General features: G+C 41.6%; 2 protein-coding genes across 7 annotated transcripts in view; one reads left to right on the forward strand and one right to left on the reverse strand.

The window, feature by feature from the left end:
* On the reverse strand, nucleotides 1-12,744 carry LOC131101444 (lamin-A-like). Of its 3 annotated transcripts, XM_058046610.1 has the most exons (15): nucleotides 12,350-12,744; nucleotides 11,418-11,525; nucleotides 8,493-8,582; nucleotides 8,046-8,401; nucleotides 7,134-7,290; nucleotides 5,521-5,646; nucleotides 5,095-5,265; nucleotides 4,760-4,885; nucleotides 3,943-4,163; nucleotides 3,606-3,870; nucleotides 1,879-1,986; nucleotides 1,674-1,793; nucleotides 1,553-1,609; nucleotides 1,279-1,479; nucleotides 1-1,216 (listed from the first exon to the last, which is right to left on the reverse strand). In XM_058046610.1, the coding sequence occupies exons 4-15, from the start codon at nucleotides 8,384-8,386 to the stop codon at nucleotides 1,184-1,186; spliced, it is 1,926 nt and encodes a 641-aa protein (XP_057902593.1). In that variant the 5' UTR covers nucleotides 8,387-8,401; nucleotides 8,493-8,582; nucleotides 11,418-11,525; nucleotides 12,350-12,744; the 3' UTR covers nucleotides 1-1,183. The 3 variants fall into 3 exon arrangements, with proteins under 3 accessions (XP_057902593.1, XP_057902594.1, XP_057902592.1); XM_058046611.1 differs by lacking the exon at nucleotides 12,350-12,744 and having other exon boundaries at nucleotides 1,279-1,476; nucleotides 11,418-12,048; XM_058046609.1 differs by lacking the exons at nucleotides 11,418-11,525; nucleotides 12,350-12,744 and adding an exon at nucleotides 11,032-11,366.
* LOC131101442 (sodium/hydrogen exchanger 3-like) overlaps nucleotides 10,841-16,065 on the forward strand; it is an 11,216-nt gene continuing 5,991 nt past the window's right edge. The window contains exons 1-6 of one of the 4 annotated variants that reach the window (XM_058046606.1): nucleotides 10,841-11,239; nucleotides 12,485-12,580; nucleotides 12,650-12,781; nucleotides 13,947-14,110; nucleotides 15,721-15,799; nucleotides 15,874-16,051. In XM_058046606.1, coding sequence (XP_057902589.1) covers nucleotides 11,008-11,239; nucleotides 12,485-12,580; nucleotides 12,650-12,781; nucleotides 13,947-14,110; nucleotides 15,721-15,799; nucleotides 15,874-16,051 — 881 coding nt within the window. In that variant the 5' untranslated portion in view covers nucleotides 10,841-11,007. Of the gene's footprint in view, nucleotides 11,240-12,484; nucleotides 12,782-13,946; nucleotides 14,111-15,720; nucleotides 15,800-15,873; nucleotides 16,052-16,065 lie in introns of all 4 variants that reach the window. The other 3 variants (XM_058046608.1, XM_058046605.1, XM_058046607.1) reach the window with 3 other exon arrangements.

A 16,065-nucleotide genomic window follows, 5' to 3' on the forward strand; every position in this document is an offset into this window, starting at 1 on the left:
AGTTTATTTATTACAAAGACAATACACAAGACTGAGGTGGGTTTATTGAGAAAATAAGAGAAAAGCTGATAATATGAATATGCATTATTGTATTTGTTTTTTTTGTAATCTCCAGCAGCATTTGTGGAAAAAGAGTGTCCAATTAAGATGTCCAACTACTTCATATTTAATTACCATGTGGTTGACACACATTTTTATGGTAGCCCGTTTTAAGCCACTGAAGGAAAAAGATATCCCAATATGAAGTCAAAATTATGAGATTAAAAAAATCGAAATGACGAGATACAAACTGCACATGTGCAAAGTGACTTGTCGCGAAGGTGGCACACGTGCAGTTTGTATCTCATTAGTTCGACTTTTTGTCTCATAGTTATGACTTTCGGATCTATGACGGAGTAATAGGGCCAGATTGAAAAAAAAAAACAAATCGGACATTTCCATAATATAGTCCTAAATTTACGCGGAAATACTTTTATTAGCTTTGCCAAAGCCAAATGTCTAATAAGCTCCCCCCCTCCCCGTTCATAGCTGTCTCAGGCAATGCCTGTTCGGGGATTAATCGGGTATTAAAGTAACCAGAGAATTAAAAAAAAAATAAAGTCGTAAATTAACGACGTCATTGATGAGATTAAATTTACAGATTTACTGTTGAACTGAGTTTTAATATTATGAGAATTTACAAGAAAAAATGTGTAACTTTATGTTACAGGCTGTGCCTGAGACAGCTATGAAAAGGCAGGACTTGGGCACGTGCAGGGGAGGGGGTGAGGATGGCGGAAGTGAGAAAGACTAGACATGCTAATCTGTACTCAATTGCTGTTGTTAAATAAAAGCTTGCCTGAAGCAAGAGGAAAATGTCCTTTCTTACTGAACAAATTAATTATGACGTACTTTTCTCATTATTATCCTTTTGTAATATTATAATTTTGACGTGTTATCTCAAAATTATAATTTACCATTGGTATGTATTTTTTTTCTTTCAGTGGTGGAGGCAGGGTTCCATACATTTCCATGTAGAAGTGATTTGTGTAAAAGAAACAATATGTCAAAGCTTGCCTACAGTATGTACATTATAAAAAGATGGTATACAGAGGCTGCAGGTTATAAGTAAGGATTATATCCAAGCGTCAAAATCATATATGAACTTAGTATTAGAAATGAACAATGTTGGTCCTCTGGGAGCTCACATGATTGGACACTTCTCAGTTCTTCCACTCTGAAAAAAAAGAGTTAGTTTTATAGCATGTTTCAATTTACTGACTTATTTTGCTCATTCACCTTGCGAGGCGTGCTAGTGCTAAACACGTAGGAATGGGGCAGCAAACCCTCTGAGATGCCACCACTGCGGAAGGAGCGGGAGGCTGAAGACACGGTGGAGCAGTTGTTGGACTTGTCGGAGGGGAGGCCGCAGGAGCCGCATAGTACTGTACGACTACGCAGATTGTACTCGCTGTCCCCACAGGTGCTGTGAGCAACCTGCTGTGGAAAAAACATTTACACTCATCTTTGAAAAGAGCCACTGGAAGTCAGTCAGAGATGAATATAATGTTACCATGTCGTCGTCATCTTCTTCAAAGTGTGTGCGAGTGACCTTCCTCATTGCCATTTCCTGCAAGTAAAGTAGCTTACAAGACATTCCGTACAATGTTTGTTTATATGGGTCTATAAACTACCTCTCCGTTAGCGCTGATCAAGGTGGTTTGGAACTGGTCTCCGGTGCCCCAGTTGGATTGTGTCTTCCACACCAGGTCTGAAGGAGGGTTGTGGTTTCCACCAGCACCAGCCGCCCAGATCTGGCAGCCCAGATGAAGTCATAAAGGAGACATCCCAAACTGTATTGTTGTACTGATTTTGGAAGACTCTTTTGGTGACTCTTACAGTGACTCTCTGGCCGGCCTTCAAGATGAACTTTGCGGGAAACTTGAACGTGATTGCAGCATCGGATCCCACCTGCCGTTTTACCTGCCAGTTCCCCAGATTTTGATCCTACGGGAGAAAGAAAGGAATTGGATAAACTTCAGTGTTGTGTCTTCCTAGTTGTGGGTGTGAAAACTGTGTGAGGAATGTTACTAATGTGCATGACAATGAGGATGCAATGCCGATGAGGTTCACAATAATAATGGATGGAGATGATGATGTAGATGAGGTTTGGTTGACAATGTCATGATTAGAGTGAGATGAGCAGATGAGGAGGAAATAAGATGAAAGGGAGGCTGAGATCATGTGGGGATGAGATGATGGCCATGAAGATGAGGTGAGGTAGTACTTGGCAAAGTGATCATGATATGCGTGAGATGAGCATGAGTGCATGATATGAGGATGGAGATGAGGTTGAAATACGTAGAATGACACAGAGGCTGGGCTCATGTGAGGATGAGATGAGGATAACAATGAGATAGGGATGAATTGTGATATGAAGACGAGATGGAGATGAAACAACATGAGCATCACACATACAATGAAAACAAGATGAAAAGGAGGATGAGATCATGACATGAGATCATGACATGAACATGAGATGAGATGAGCATGACTGCACATGAGGATGAAATAAGATGACAAGAAGGCTGAGATCATGTGAGGATGAGATGAGGATAACAATGAGATAGGGATGAATTGTGATATGAAGATGAGATAGAGATGAAACAACATGAGCATTACACATACAATTAAAACAGGATGAAAAGGAGGATGAGATCATGACATGAACATGAGATGAGATGAGCATGACTGCACATGAGGATGAAATAAGATGACAAGAAGGCTGAGATCATGTGAGGATGAGATGAGGATAACAATGAGATAGGGATGAGTTGTGATATGAGGATGAGATGGAGATGAAACAACATGAGCATCACACATACAATAAAAACAGGATGAAAAGGAGGATGAGATCATGCCATGAACATGAGATGAGATGAGCATGACTGCACATGAAGATGAAATAATATGACATGGAGGCTGAGATCATGTGAGGATGAGATGGGCATAACAATGAGATGACATGAGAATAAAATGACCTGAAGATGACACATGATGATGGAAATTAAATTGGGATGATTATGAGGATGAGTTGGTGATGAGACTGTATTAAGAGGATGACATGAGGATGATATTGTCGATGAGCATGAGATGGAGATGAGATAAGAATCATTCCTCTTATAGGCAAAATGAAAAATGGAGGCTAAGGCATCAAATAAGATAGAAAGAATATAAAAAAGTGTAATAAAATATAAACGGCTGCACGGTGGGCGAGTGGTTAGCGCGCAGACCTCACAGCTAAGAGACCCGAGTTCAGTTCCACCCTCGGTCATCTCTGTATAGAGTTTACATGTTCTCCACGTGCATGTGTGGGTTTTCTCCGGGTACTCCGGTTTCCTCCCACATTCCAAAAACATGCTAGGTTAATTAGCGACTCCAAATTGTCCATAGGTATGAATGTGAGTGTGAATGGTTGTTTGTCTATATGTGCCCTGTGATTGGCTGGCGACCAGTCCAGGGTGTATCCCGCCTCTCGCCCGAAGACAGCTGGGATAGGCTCCAGCACCCCCGCGACCCTCGTGAGGAAAAACGGTAGAAAATAAATGAATGAATGAAATTCAAACCTCGTCTGCTTTATTGCTGAGTCGGACATATTTGCCTTCTTGGTCCACTTCATCCACAGTGACGCGTCCACTGGCAGAGGCCTGCTGGGTAATTCGGGTGCGAGCCACGGCTCCGCCAGCAAAACTGGAGGCCTCGCTGTCTGTGTCGTTGGGGCGCCGTCTCTTAGCGGGAGAGCCGCAGTGGACTGACCGAGAATGAGCCGATGCCGTCGAGGAGCGACTACCTGCCGTCCTCGTCGGTGGCGGACTCGGGGAGAGACGCAGCCTGCCGAGATACGTACACATGGTGATGCCACAGAGGTGACGGTACCTCCTATGGAGCCGGCGTCACACCAACCTCTGCTCCTCGCCCTCCAGTAGTTTCCTGTAGGCGCAAATCTCCATGTCTAAAGCCAGCTTGACATCCAGAAGCTCCTGATATTCATCCAGCTGCTGCTGCATCCGCTGCCTCATCTCGGCCATCTCTCGGTCTTTCTCCCCCAGAAGGCGCCGCATGGTGTCCCGCTCTCGGGACAGGGCTTCCTCCAGGTCTCTCACCTTTGCCTCACGAGCTGCTAGCTAGATTTAAAGGACAAATAACACACATATGTCAGATGAGGATATAAGATGATGTGTAGTATGACTACAGCACAATCAAGCAAGGGAATTTTACACAAACCTGGGACATATCACAAACAATGTGTGTGTGTGTGTGTGTGTGTAAGTTAAAGAGGACATGCTCTTTTGTAAAGATTTTCTGACGACAAAATGGGTGATAAACAACAACCAAGCACAAAACATAACTTTTTTTTACAAATGTTATTTCCAAACACCCACAAGGCATGCTGGGTAGTCCAGCTGCAACAACAATGTCAACTATGAACAATATGTTGTGTATTGCGTGTTTTTTTTGTTGACATTTTGATATTTATTGTATGCCTAAATGGTGCGCTTGATACGTTACTTTGTGCATCATGTGTGTTGACAAGTTGTGTTGTTTGGATCACTTTTTTCCGCTAGCTATTTTGGCGACTCAAGTGTGCCACCAGTCACGTCGCCGCAGTTTTAATGTTAAATCTTTAAAAAATGTTACAGAAGATAGAATTGGTTTTGGGGTGGTCTCGTGTAGTAAAGGATGTTGTTTTGCTTTTGCTAGTAGATCATTTGCATGTCACCTGTTTCTGCAGCTGGCTGAGTTGGGACGAAGTGGACTCCAGGCGGATGCGCGTCTGCTGGAGCTCCTCATGCGTTGCGCCTACAAGATGGCTGCTCCTGTCTGCTGACTGACGTGCACTTTCCAGCTGGATGACAAAGCCAAAGACATAGAACAGTGCTTCTCCATTATTTTTGGGTCATCCCTACATTAATATGTACTGTACAGACTAAACAGAAACTGCATTAAAATGAAAGCCTCTCACACCCCTTCTGACAGTTCCCAGAGGCCCCCTCACATAGCAGAAGACCCCCGTATACTACATGTGCAGTACATCCTGCAGGGCATAATGTTTACCTTTGAGTTGTAAGTCTTCTCCAGCTCATCCTTATAGAGTTTAACTTGTAGCTCATGCTGGCTCCGCATCTCCATCAAGGCCTCCGCAAGTTTGCTTTCAAAGTCTTGCTGGTGACCGTTGTCCAATTCCACCATACGAGACTCATGGCGTCGCTTTGTCTCACGCAGCTCCTGTGTGTCACATTAGAAATACAGTACTCACAAAAATAGTTAAAATGTCAAAATCAACCTAAAACGGACAAGAACCTTGTTCCAAGGAGATGTACAATGTATGATTGGATCAATAAATGTCCTGGTTGACATTTTAAGGATTTTAGGTTCATCCTGAAATATCCCCCGAAAGCTAACTTAGTGACTATAGTCCACTTTAATACAAGTATTTGGTTTTCCTATTGAAAAATGGCAGCGACGATAGGAGAGTCCTACCTCAGAATGGAGGTTCTTTTGGAAGTCCAGCTCCTCTTTGAGGGTCTGGATGCGGTTCTCACCATCCACCCTCCTCAGCATCTCATCCTGCAGCTGCTTTCTGGCTTCACCCAGGCTGGTGTCAAGCTAAAAGCAAAGGCATCAAAAAAGTGAAAAAGTATGAATTTGGTGCTAATATGAATTGACTATTTTTGCCTTTCCACCTTCATTGTTGGTGTTGCTTATTCAAAATTTTCCCAGAATATTTTGACTCAATTTTGTTTTTCAAATTTTACCTATCATCTACTAAAATTATTATTTATTTTATTTTTATGGTATTATTTTTCCCCACAAAATATTTTACTTTATTTGAGTAAAATTGCACCTTTTTTTCTTGTTAGAACCTAACTTTTTTCTGTCAATATTTTGACAAAATATTATGACATTATTATACACATGACATATTTTGATATATTTTCCTTCATATTTTACCTCTATTCTACTGAAATTACATTATTTTTCCGCCAAATGTTACAAGTTTGTTTTATTAAAATTGTGGCTTTTTTCTTATTAAAATGGATTTTTTTTCTGTCAATATTTTGACTTTATTCACATCCAAATTTTTAAAAATTGTTGAACCATTTCATATTTCCTTCTCGTAATATTACTATTTTATTTTTTATTTTCATATTTAACCTCACCTGACAATATTTTTCCTCAAAATATTAGACTTTATTCTAGTAAAATTGTGTTTTTTTTCTTCCTGGAACCCAGCATTTTTCTGACAATATTTTGACTTTATTCCTAGAATATTTTGACTCATACTTTTCTTTCATATTCCACATCTGTTCTACTAAAATTACATTATTTTTCCTCAAAATATTAGACTTTATTCTCATAAAATTGCAGCTTTTCTATTTGTTACAAAACAACTTTTTGTCTGTCAATATTTTGACTTTATTCACATACAATTACACCTATTTTCTCCATTTCTGATGTTTTTTTTTTATTTTCCAACCACTTTCTTCTCATAATATTATGACTTTATTCCCATAATATTAACATTCATTCATTCATTCATTTTCTACCGCTTTTTCCTCACGAGGGTCGCGGGGGTGCTGGAGCCTATCCCAGCTGTCTTCGGGCGAGAGGCGGGGTACACCCTGGACTGGTCGCCAGCCAATCACAGGGCACATATAGGCAAACAACCATTCACACTCGCATTCATACCTATGGACAATTTGGAGTGGCCAATTAACCTAGCATGTTTTTGGAATGTGGGAGGAAACCGGAGTACCCGGAGAAAACCCACGCATGCACGGGGAGAACATGCAAAAATGTCTGTTTAAAAAATATTTCAACTTTATTCTACTAAAATGATTACATTTTTTCCTCATTATTGTTGTAAAATTACAACATTTTCTCCTTAGTTTACAACTTTTTTCTCTTTTTCCACTTTTGCTGTTATTGTTTCTTTAAAATGTTCTTGTTAAATGATATTTTTAGAATGTGCTGCAGGCCAATAAAAAAACAGCCATGGGCGACGCTCACAGTCACTGGCAAGAATCTTAATGTGATTTCCTATAAAAGTTGAGCCATTGACTTTTTTCACACGAGCATTGGTTTAACTCTACCTTGGCAACCTGCGTCTTAAGGTCCCTGTTTTCCGTCTCGAGGCTGCGCTTCTCTCCTAGCGCTGTCGTCAAAGAAGCGTCCTTCGAGTTGAGCAAGGCCTCCAAGTCTTTGAGCCTCTGCAAAGCTGCTGCCAGATCAGATTCTTTTTTTGTGTTCCTGCATACATAAAAGGCCAGTAGATGGAAACATACAGTATTATGACTCGGAATTATGGAATCGAATCAAGTGCGTAAACTGCGTCATAAATTCCTATATGTGGTCTATGGAGCTATTTTAAGTAAGAATGTGCTGTGAAGGATGGAAAAAAAAAAACGGGGATATACTTTAGTGTTTCCACTCGTGGACATGACTTATGAGCTACAATGGTTCCAGTCATCTCCATAGTACCCACAAAACCACAGCTTTCGGTGTTTGGCGGAGATGCTGCCATGGTGACAGTCGGGCTTTGCCAAACACACTGCAGCCATCAAGTCGATATTGATGGAAAAGTAAAAAAAAAAAAAGCAGAGACCTCTAAGCACTGCCACGTTGCGTGAGTGTATGATTACTCTGGAAGAAAAAAAGGGGAGGAGGAGGAGGGAAGGACTTAGTCATCAGGACATTGATGTACTGTATGACTATGGGATGTTAGAATGGGAGCTGCAATTAGCCATGAGGAGGCAATAGAATGGGGTGTGGTCCCTACAGCAAGGCTTGTGTCAGCAAAATGTACTATATTAGCATCACTTATTATTAATTACTGTAAGATATGTAGCAGTAGCGGCTTAGTGGTTAGTATTTTGGCCTCACTGTCAGAAAACAGGGTTTGAATCCTTCTGAGGATGATTTTCTTGTTGGCGGTACAACCCAAAAAACGATGTAAATTTGCCTATATGTGGACAATCATTCAAGGGATTTGGGTATTGCCTCACCTTGCCTTGAGCTCCTTGTACTCCTCACGCAGCTTTCCCACCTCCAGCTGCAGACGTGCACGCTCCTTGGCCACAGAATCCAGAGTCTGACGGGCATCAGCCAGCTCGGTTTCGTAGGCTGCCTTGAGGCCAGTCAGCTCCCGTGACACTTCCGTCTCGGATTCGGTGATCCGCAGACGCAGTCCGGCGTTCTCGGCCTCCAGAGAGCGGACCTTGTCGATGTAGACGGCCAGACGGTCATTGAGGTTGCAGAGGTCCTCCTTCTCCTGGAGACGGGTGATGCGGTTGGGGGACAGAGGAGTGTTGCTTGCACCTCGAGGAGTGTTTTTTGGTGTTGCCATCTTGAAATTAGTCTTCTGCGGTGGAAGTTTATGAGTGAAACATTAAGCACAAAATGATCCAAAAATATATATCCATATATGAGTATGTATTCCAAAGATAGCTCACCTTTTCTTGGTTGCAGTGATCCCGCTGTTCCTTTTGTGATCTCCAGCCCGGTTCAGCCTGTTGCCGTGTGTATACTGTACTCTAGTACATCTGCATGCCCATAAGGAAAGAATGAGATGGAAGGAGAGGAGAGAGGTTGGCCTCAAAGTTTGGCAGTCAGTGGAGGTGGTGGTTGTTCCTCTCCCTCTCTCTTTCTCTTTTGGTGTGCGGTCTGAACAAATGAGTCATCCTAAAGTATTCATTTAGACTCCGGCACATGAAACTTTGAGATGTTTATTAGCTTTTGGCCTTTTAATGCACTTCTGAGACTCTCCAAACAGTTTTTTACTGTTAAACAGACATACTCTTTCTGATTTATTGATTTTTTTTGGCATGTTTATCACACTTGTTTCCGATTGTTAATCAAAATTAAATGCTTGTCAATTAAAGTTTTTATTATTAAAGGATATCTATTATGCTGGCTGCACGGTGGTCAAGTGGTTAGCACGCAGACCTCACAGCTACGAGACCAGGGTTCAATTCCTCGGCCATCTCTGTGTGGAGTTTGCATGTTCTCCCCGTGCATGCGTGGGTTTTCTCCGGGTACTCCGGTTTCCTCCCACATTCCAAAAAAACATGCTAGGTTAATTGGCAACTCCAAATTGTCCATAGGTATGAATGTGAGTGTGAATGGTTGTTTGTCTATATGTGTCCTGTGATTGGCTGGCGACCAGTCCAAGGGTGTACCCCGCTTCTCGCCCGAAGACAGCTGGGATAGGCTCCAGCACCCCCCGCAACCCTCGTGAGGAAAAGCGGTAGAAAATGAATGAATGAATCTATTATGCTCTCTTTTATGTCCCTTTGTATTGAATGGTGGACTCCTGTAGAGAAGCTACACACAATAACCAGCACAGAAAGCTTTGTGGGTCTTCCAGAATCTGCACCTATTCAGCTGTATTTCTTTGGATTTCGTGCTTCCCTGTTTTAATGTATTCCACCCACGGACCGCCTCCAGGCACGCCCACTCCCACTCTGTGGTTGGTCACACTCCTGAGTTCTTAGATGGATTTTCGGTGTTGTGCCGTTATATCTGTGAGTTGATAAACGGTATAAACTGTGATTTATCTTTTTATAATGTTGGCTCTTAACATACAGCCATATGTGTTGGATCAGGACAGTCTGAAGTTTCTCAGATGTTACTTCAAAATGTCTCAATGGTAAGTGGCTTTAGCATATTAGCATTTTCGACAACATCGGTAACATCTAATGTGTTTTGTGGGACTACCAGTGTGTAAAAAACTTGGGTAGAGCCACTAAATTGTGGTGGGAAATGGCTATTAGCAACCCTGTTCCTTGCATGCACACTCTATAATGCTACACAGACAGCAATTTGCTCCATGACTTACACAAAATAAATACAGTATAAATTGTCACCTACTGCTTGCTCTTCTGACTCTTCCACACGACCACGTAATGTTGGAAAGGTGTCGGACTTCAGCAAGTTTATCGGCTAGTCCAGCTGCATAGTAGCTCATGTTCACAAAATAGTCCAGTGTGAAATGCTGTTGACAGATTTAAATTGCATTTCTTTCGCTGGTAGGGAATCAGGGACTCCAACCACTTGTGCCTGATGGTGGCGTCTTTAGGAATTGTAAACAAATGAGGCTTTCCCTTATGAGCCACTGCTAGCAATATAAAATAGAGAAGCAGAGCTTGGGAAAGGTCAGAGAGCTTATTGGGTTTACATCCACGCCCATATAAGGAAGTCTGGTCCTCTGTGACATCACAAAGGAGCACTTTTACCACGCCTTGTGAAAATGAGCATTTGCGCCATCCCAAACTTCTTTCATGGCTCAATTCCATCTAAAGCTTTGGCATCGTTTAACACAGGAATATTCTTACTACATTTATAGGTCAGAAAAGTGGAACAAATCTAAACCTACATGGCCCTGTATGACAAAGTGAGCAAGATGTAGATAATAATAATAATACATGGAATATGGATCTTAGCATTCTCAACATCAAATTCATCACATTGAAAATCAATTTGAATGAAAAGCTAATTTTCTGTGTCTGCGCATAAAACAATTCTACCATTAGGGGGCGACAGAGGTCCCCATTAATCCACCTGTTTAATTGTACCGGATTAAAAAAGCAACCAGTTTTACTCTCTTTAAGTCATTTAACTTGGCTGATTCTTAGTGTATATTGTGTATGAATAAATCTCTGAAATAAACGAATACATTCATTTTAAATAACCTTCGACATATTGGAGTTTGTTGTGGCACTTTTGAGTATTATCACTTTGTGACGTCCACACACGCGCGTTAAAAATAGCCTTTTTACACATAAAGGGCCGACTGCCAGGTTTCATTCCACGTCAGAATTACACTCCATCGCTTGACCACTGGGGAGGGTTTTAAAGTTTCATAGATTCAAAGATGCTAAGCAAAGGAATAGCAAAGTGGCAGGACTTTTAGGTGTCACTATCAGGGATCCAAGACGAAAGAGTGCCTTGTCTCTTGTGTTTTGACTGATGCAATCATGTGGATATACGCACATTTGGATCCTGGCCTCAGTCTTCCTCATTTATATGCTGCTTGGTGTGACAATGGGGATTCCAGGGCCTGTGCAGTCCACTTACACAGAACGTCAAGTCGATACGCCCACGAAAGAAGGAACACAAATAATGTCCATTAGGTGGGAACATGTGCAAACGCCTTATATGGTTGCAGCATTCGTACTGTTGGCTTTTTTAGCCAAGCTAGGTATGTATACTTTTGGTAATACATTCGTCCCTCGCTCTCTCACTCAATCGCTTTTTTAGTTAATAAATAACCTTTGTTTCTTGGTCGACTATGGACTATTACAAAAAAAATACTGAAAAAGGTATGTAGTATTCTTTCCACTAGGCGTCAGTAATGTTACATGATTAAATTACATTACCTTTCCACTGTATGTAGTCAACCATGATAGATTTCTCCCAGTTATTCTCCCATTCCGTGTGTAAAGTTTTGACTTCTTCCTTTGTCTTTATTTGTCCTCTTCTCCGCTCTAATTATAACCATTTCTGACGGTTAGAATGAGTACAGGACAGGCTAACGATTTAGCTTACTAGCCTGTTATGCTAGCGGCGGGCGTCTGTTTTGTCCCTGCAGGGATTCCGTACCCTAAACATTAGTTGAACAAAATAATAATAAAGGGTACAAATATGACGATAGAAGTGTTATTTCATACATAGAGAGCTCTAATAATGATACAAATTGTATTCAAACAGTTTTAATGCTCTAACTATGAAAATACTGTCCTCTTCTCCACTCTTAACCATTTCTGACGGTTAGAATGAGTACAGGACAGGCTAACGATTTAGCTTACTAGCTTGCTATGCTAACGGCAGGCGTCTGTTTTTTCTCTCCTGGAGGGATTCCGTACCTTAAACATTAGTTGAACAAAATAATAATAAAGGGTACAAATATGACGATAGAAGTGTTATTTCATACATAGAGAGCTCTAATAATGATACAAATTGTATTCATAAACAGGTTTTTAATGCTCTAACTATGAAAATACTGTCCTCTTCTCCACTCTTAACCATTTCTGACGGTTAGAATGAGTACAGGACAGGCTAACGATTTAGCTTACTAGCATGCTATGCTAGCGGCAGGCGTCTGTTTTGTCCCTGCAGGGATTCCGTACCCTAAACATTAGTTGAACAAAATAATAATAAAGGGTACAAATATGACGATAGAAGTGTTACTTCAAATATAGAGAGCTCTAATAATGATACAAATTGTATTCATAAACAAGTTTTTAATGCTCTAACTATGAAAAAACTCCACTGATTAATATTGAATCCTACTTCACGGAAATTCACTTACTGTGGTTGGGTTGCCCGCGATAAACGAGGGACGTATGTATACAGATTGCTTAAACTACATGAGCTCAATTGGTCGCTAGGCATAATAAGAATAGTGAAATGTGGCAATACGAAATTTGAAAATCTTTCTTCGCAGTGATCGAGGTTAACCATCATGTGACCAGCATCATCCCAGAGAGTGCCTTGCTCATTTGCTTTGGTTTCATCCTGGGCAGTATCATCTTGAGTGCAGGCAAGACCTTCAAGCTCACTCCGACCGTTTTCTTCTTCTTCCTTCTGCCTCAAATCGTTCTGGATGCAGGCTACTTTATGCCAAACAGACTGTTCTTCAGCAACATGGGCACCATTCTGGTCTACGCTGTCGTTGGGACCTGCTGGAACGCCGCCAGCTTGGGGTTCACGCTGTGGGTGTGTGACATGGGAGGAGCCATGGGTAAGAGAGGCACTTCAGTGCATCAGTTATAGTCGGTGTTACTAAAAAAAGTCCACTTTTTTAACAATTTATTGGCTACAGCAGCGCAGATCATCAAAATTGCTCAAATTCTTTTGTTGCTAGGCAGGATTTGTGACAACTCACAAGCACTAGTTCTTTAAAACCCAGTGAAAATAATCCAGATCAAGACCACAAAATGGCAAGTCAGGCATATAAACTGTCAATTTGGAATATAACAAACAGAAAGTGTTTGCACAGTGTTAAGCCTGTCACGACAATCAATAAATCATTTAACCTAACGATAAATAGAAACAAACTTGTTAAATTTCGTTCGGATATCACCGTGGCTGTTAATATTATTTTGTTATTTACATTATAGTCTTTATGTTGTAGACATGCTGTTGTTTATTTCTGTTGCTGTGTTGCGATTGTTGTTGTCTCTCTCTGGATTGTGTCTTCTTTTCTTTTCTATCCCCTCCTGCTCCGGTTCGGACAATCCACATTTGCATAACAATAAACATCAAATAAAGTCAAATCAAGGGAATGGGTGATAGGTTAGCGTTTTTGGTGTTTTAGCGTGTAAGGGCATCAAGCTCGATATACCATCATTTTGCCGGCATTGATAAATTGACGTGTGCATGCGATTTGATGTTGACAGGCCTACACAGTGTCAATTTTGCCTCAGAAATGTAGTAACCCTAAAAGATGTGTGACACATTTCATTTATTAGTTGTGATGCTTTATGCAAGCAAATGCTACTGAATTCATACATGTATACCACGGAATCGATACATCACGAGTGCCCCTGAAGTATACATGTGTGCATGTTTGTGCCATACATGCCGCACTAATGGTTGGGGAGGGGAACAAAAAGACTTGACATTAATGCTAATATTTTTTCACCTTTACCACATAACTGAGATGCATATATATATATAACTTCTTAGCATATGGTTTACAAAATATCAAAGTGGCCCTTGCATCCTTTCATTTTTCAGCATGTGGCCCTCGGTGGAAAAAGTTGTGACACCCCTGACCTGGAGGAAACACTGGAAAGACATCTGATGTTCCACTGCCCAATGATGCACTCACCACTGGAACAGCGGTTCAACACTTCAACCCTCTGAAATCCCAAACTTTACCGTCCGTCTCCTGTCGTTTGCAGGTAGTGATGTGAACATGGACTTGTTGCAGTATCTTTTGTTTGGGAGCCTGATTTCTGCTGTGGACCCGGTGGCTGTTTTTGCTGTGTTTGAGGAGGTCCACGTCAATGAGGTCCTCTTCATCCTAGTGTTTGGAGAGTCACTGCTCAATGATGGTGTGACAGTGGTTCGTATTACTTTTGTCTCTTGTACAACCACAGTGGTTAAGTGGCTTTAAAGTGAACTTATTATGCTTTTTGTCATTTTTCTGATCTATAAATGTTGTTACACTGTTATCTGATGTTAAATGATGCCACGTATTCGGAAGTCCTCATTCCGTATTCGGAATGTGAGCAATCACAGCGAAGTGGGCGTACCTCGAGGAGGGTGAAGTAAATTAAACAGACCATTTGGTTCGAAAGCAGGAAGTCCATGGAAACACTATAGAAAGAGGTGCAGAATCTGGAAGATCTAGAAAGCTTTCTGTGCGGTTTATCATTTGTAGCTGCTCTAATGGAGCCTACAACTCAATACAAACCTTGGAAAATGACCGTAATCGGTCCCCTTTAAGGTAGGGTGACCATGTTTTGATTACCAAAAACCAGGACATAGTACTACTAATACTTCAATGCTATTCTTATCATTTCAATGCTTTTATGTTTGAAACGAAGAATGTTTATTGCTACATCTTAGGAATTTGATCAGATGTTGTGCATGACTTTCCTCATCTTGGGAAGCAGGGGATTAAGTCCATGCCAATGGCTTGCTTTTTCTTTGGCTTTTTGCCAACACTGATTTAAAAGGGATTATGGATTACGTCACATTCATTCATTCATTCATTTTCTACCGGTGCTGGAGCTGTCTTCGGGCAAGAGTCAGGGTACACCCTGGACTGGTCGCCAGCCAATCACAGGGCACATATAGACAAACAACCATTCACACTCACATTCATACCTACGGACAATTTGGAGTCGCCAATTAACCTAGCATGTTTTTGGAATGTGGGAGGAAACCGGAGTACCCGGAGAAAACCCACGCATGCACGGGGAGAACATGCAAACTCCACACAGAGATGGCCGAGGGTGGAATTGAACCCGGGTCTCCTAGCTGTGAGACAGCCTACGTCACATGCAGCATTACCATATTGCTTACAATTTAATGGCCCAATTGAAATCAATGAAAACCAAGACTTTTTCATCACTATCTAAAAAAAAAAACATGATGTTCCTCGGAAAACAGGACGTATGGTCAGCCTGCTTTAAGGCATCAACAATGTTGTGATGTGGACTTGTTTATACTAATAATGCTAATGAGCAGTAAAAAATAATCCTGTAAAAAGCATAGGAAGCTGTAATAACCAGAGGGTTGCCAGTTCCATGCCCCGCTCCCTCCATCCATCCCAGTGTCATTGCTATTAGTCCCTGGCAAAGCTGTTCATCCACAGCTAGGAGACCAGGGTTCAATTCCACCCTTCAGCCATCTCTGTGTGGAGTTTGCATGTTCTCCCCGTGCATGCGTGGGTTTTCTCCGGGTACTCCGGTTTCCTCCCACATTCCAAAAACATGCTAGGTTAATTGGCGACTCCAAATTGTCCATAGGTATGACTGTGAGTGTGAATGGTTGTTTGTCTATATGTGCCCTGTGATTGGCTGGCGACCAGTCCAGGGTGTACCCCGCCTCTCGCCCGAAGACAGCTGGGATAGCCGCGACCCTCGTGAGGAAAAAGTGGTAGAAAATGAATGAATGAATGTGTACTTCAATAATATCAACCTTGCTGTGTCTTTTCTCTTCTCTTAGTTGCTCTTCCGTATGTTTGATGCATTTGTTTCCATGGGAGTACCCAACATTGAAGTTGGTGATATCGTCAACGAAATAGGTAAAAAGTGTCTTTATTGTGGGGATTCACTTCCTATATGTTCATACATTGGTGTATCATAACATTCCTTGCAGTTGCCTTCTTTGTGGTGGCACTGGGTGGCTCCCTCCTGGGCATTGTGTTTGGTTTGCTGCTCTCGCTTCTGACCAGATTCACCAAAAACATCCAGATCATCGAACCAGGCTTCATCTTTGTGGTGGGGTACCTCTCCTATCTCACGGCTGAGTTGCTCTCCTTCTCTGCTATCCTTTCGTGAGTTGTCATTC

The sequence above is a fragment of the Doryrhamphus excisus genome, chromosome 14, assembly GCF_030265055.1.
Source record: "Doryrhamphus excisus isolate RoL2022-K1 chromosome 14, RoL_Dexc_1.0, whole genome shotgun sequence".
Taxonomy (NCBI): Eukaryota; Metazoa; Chordata; class Actinopteri; order Syngnathiformes; family Syngnathidae; genus Doryrhamphus; species Doryrhamphus excisus.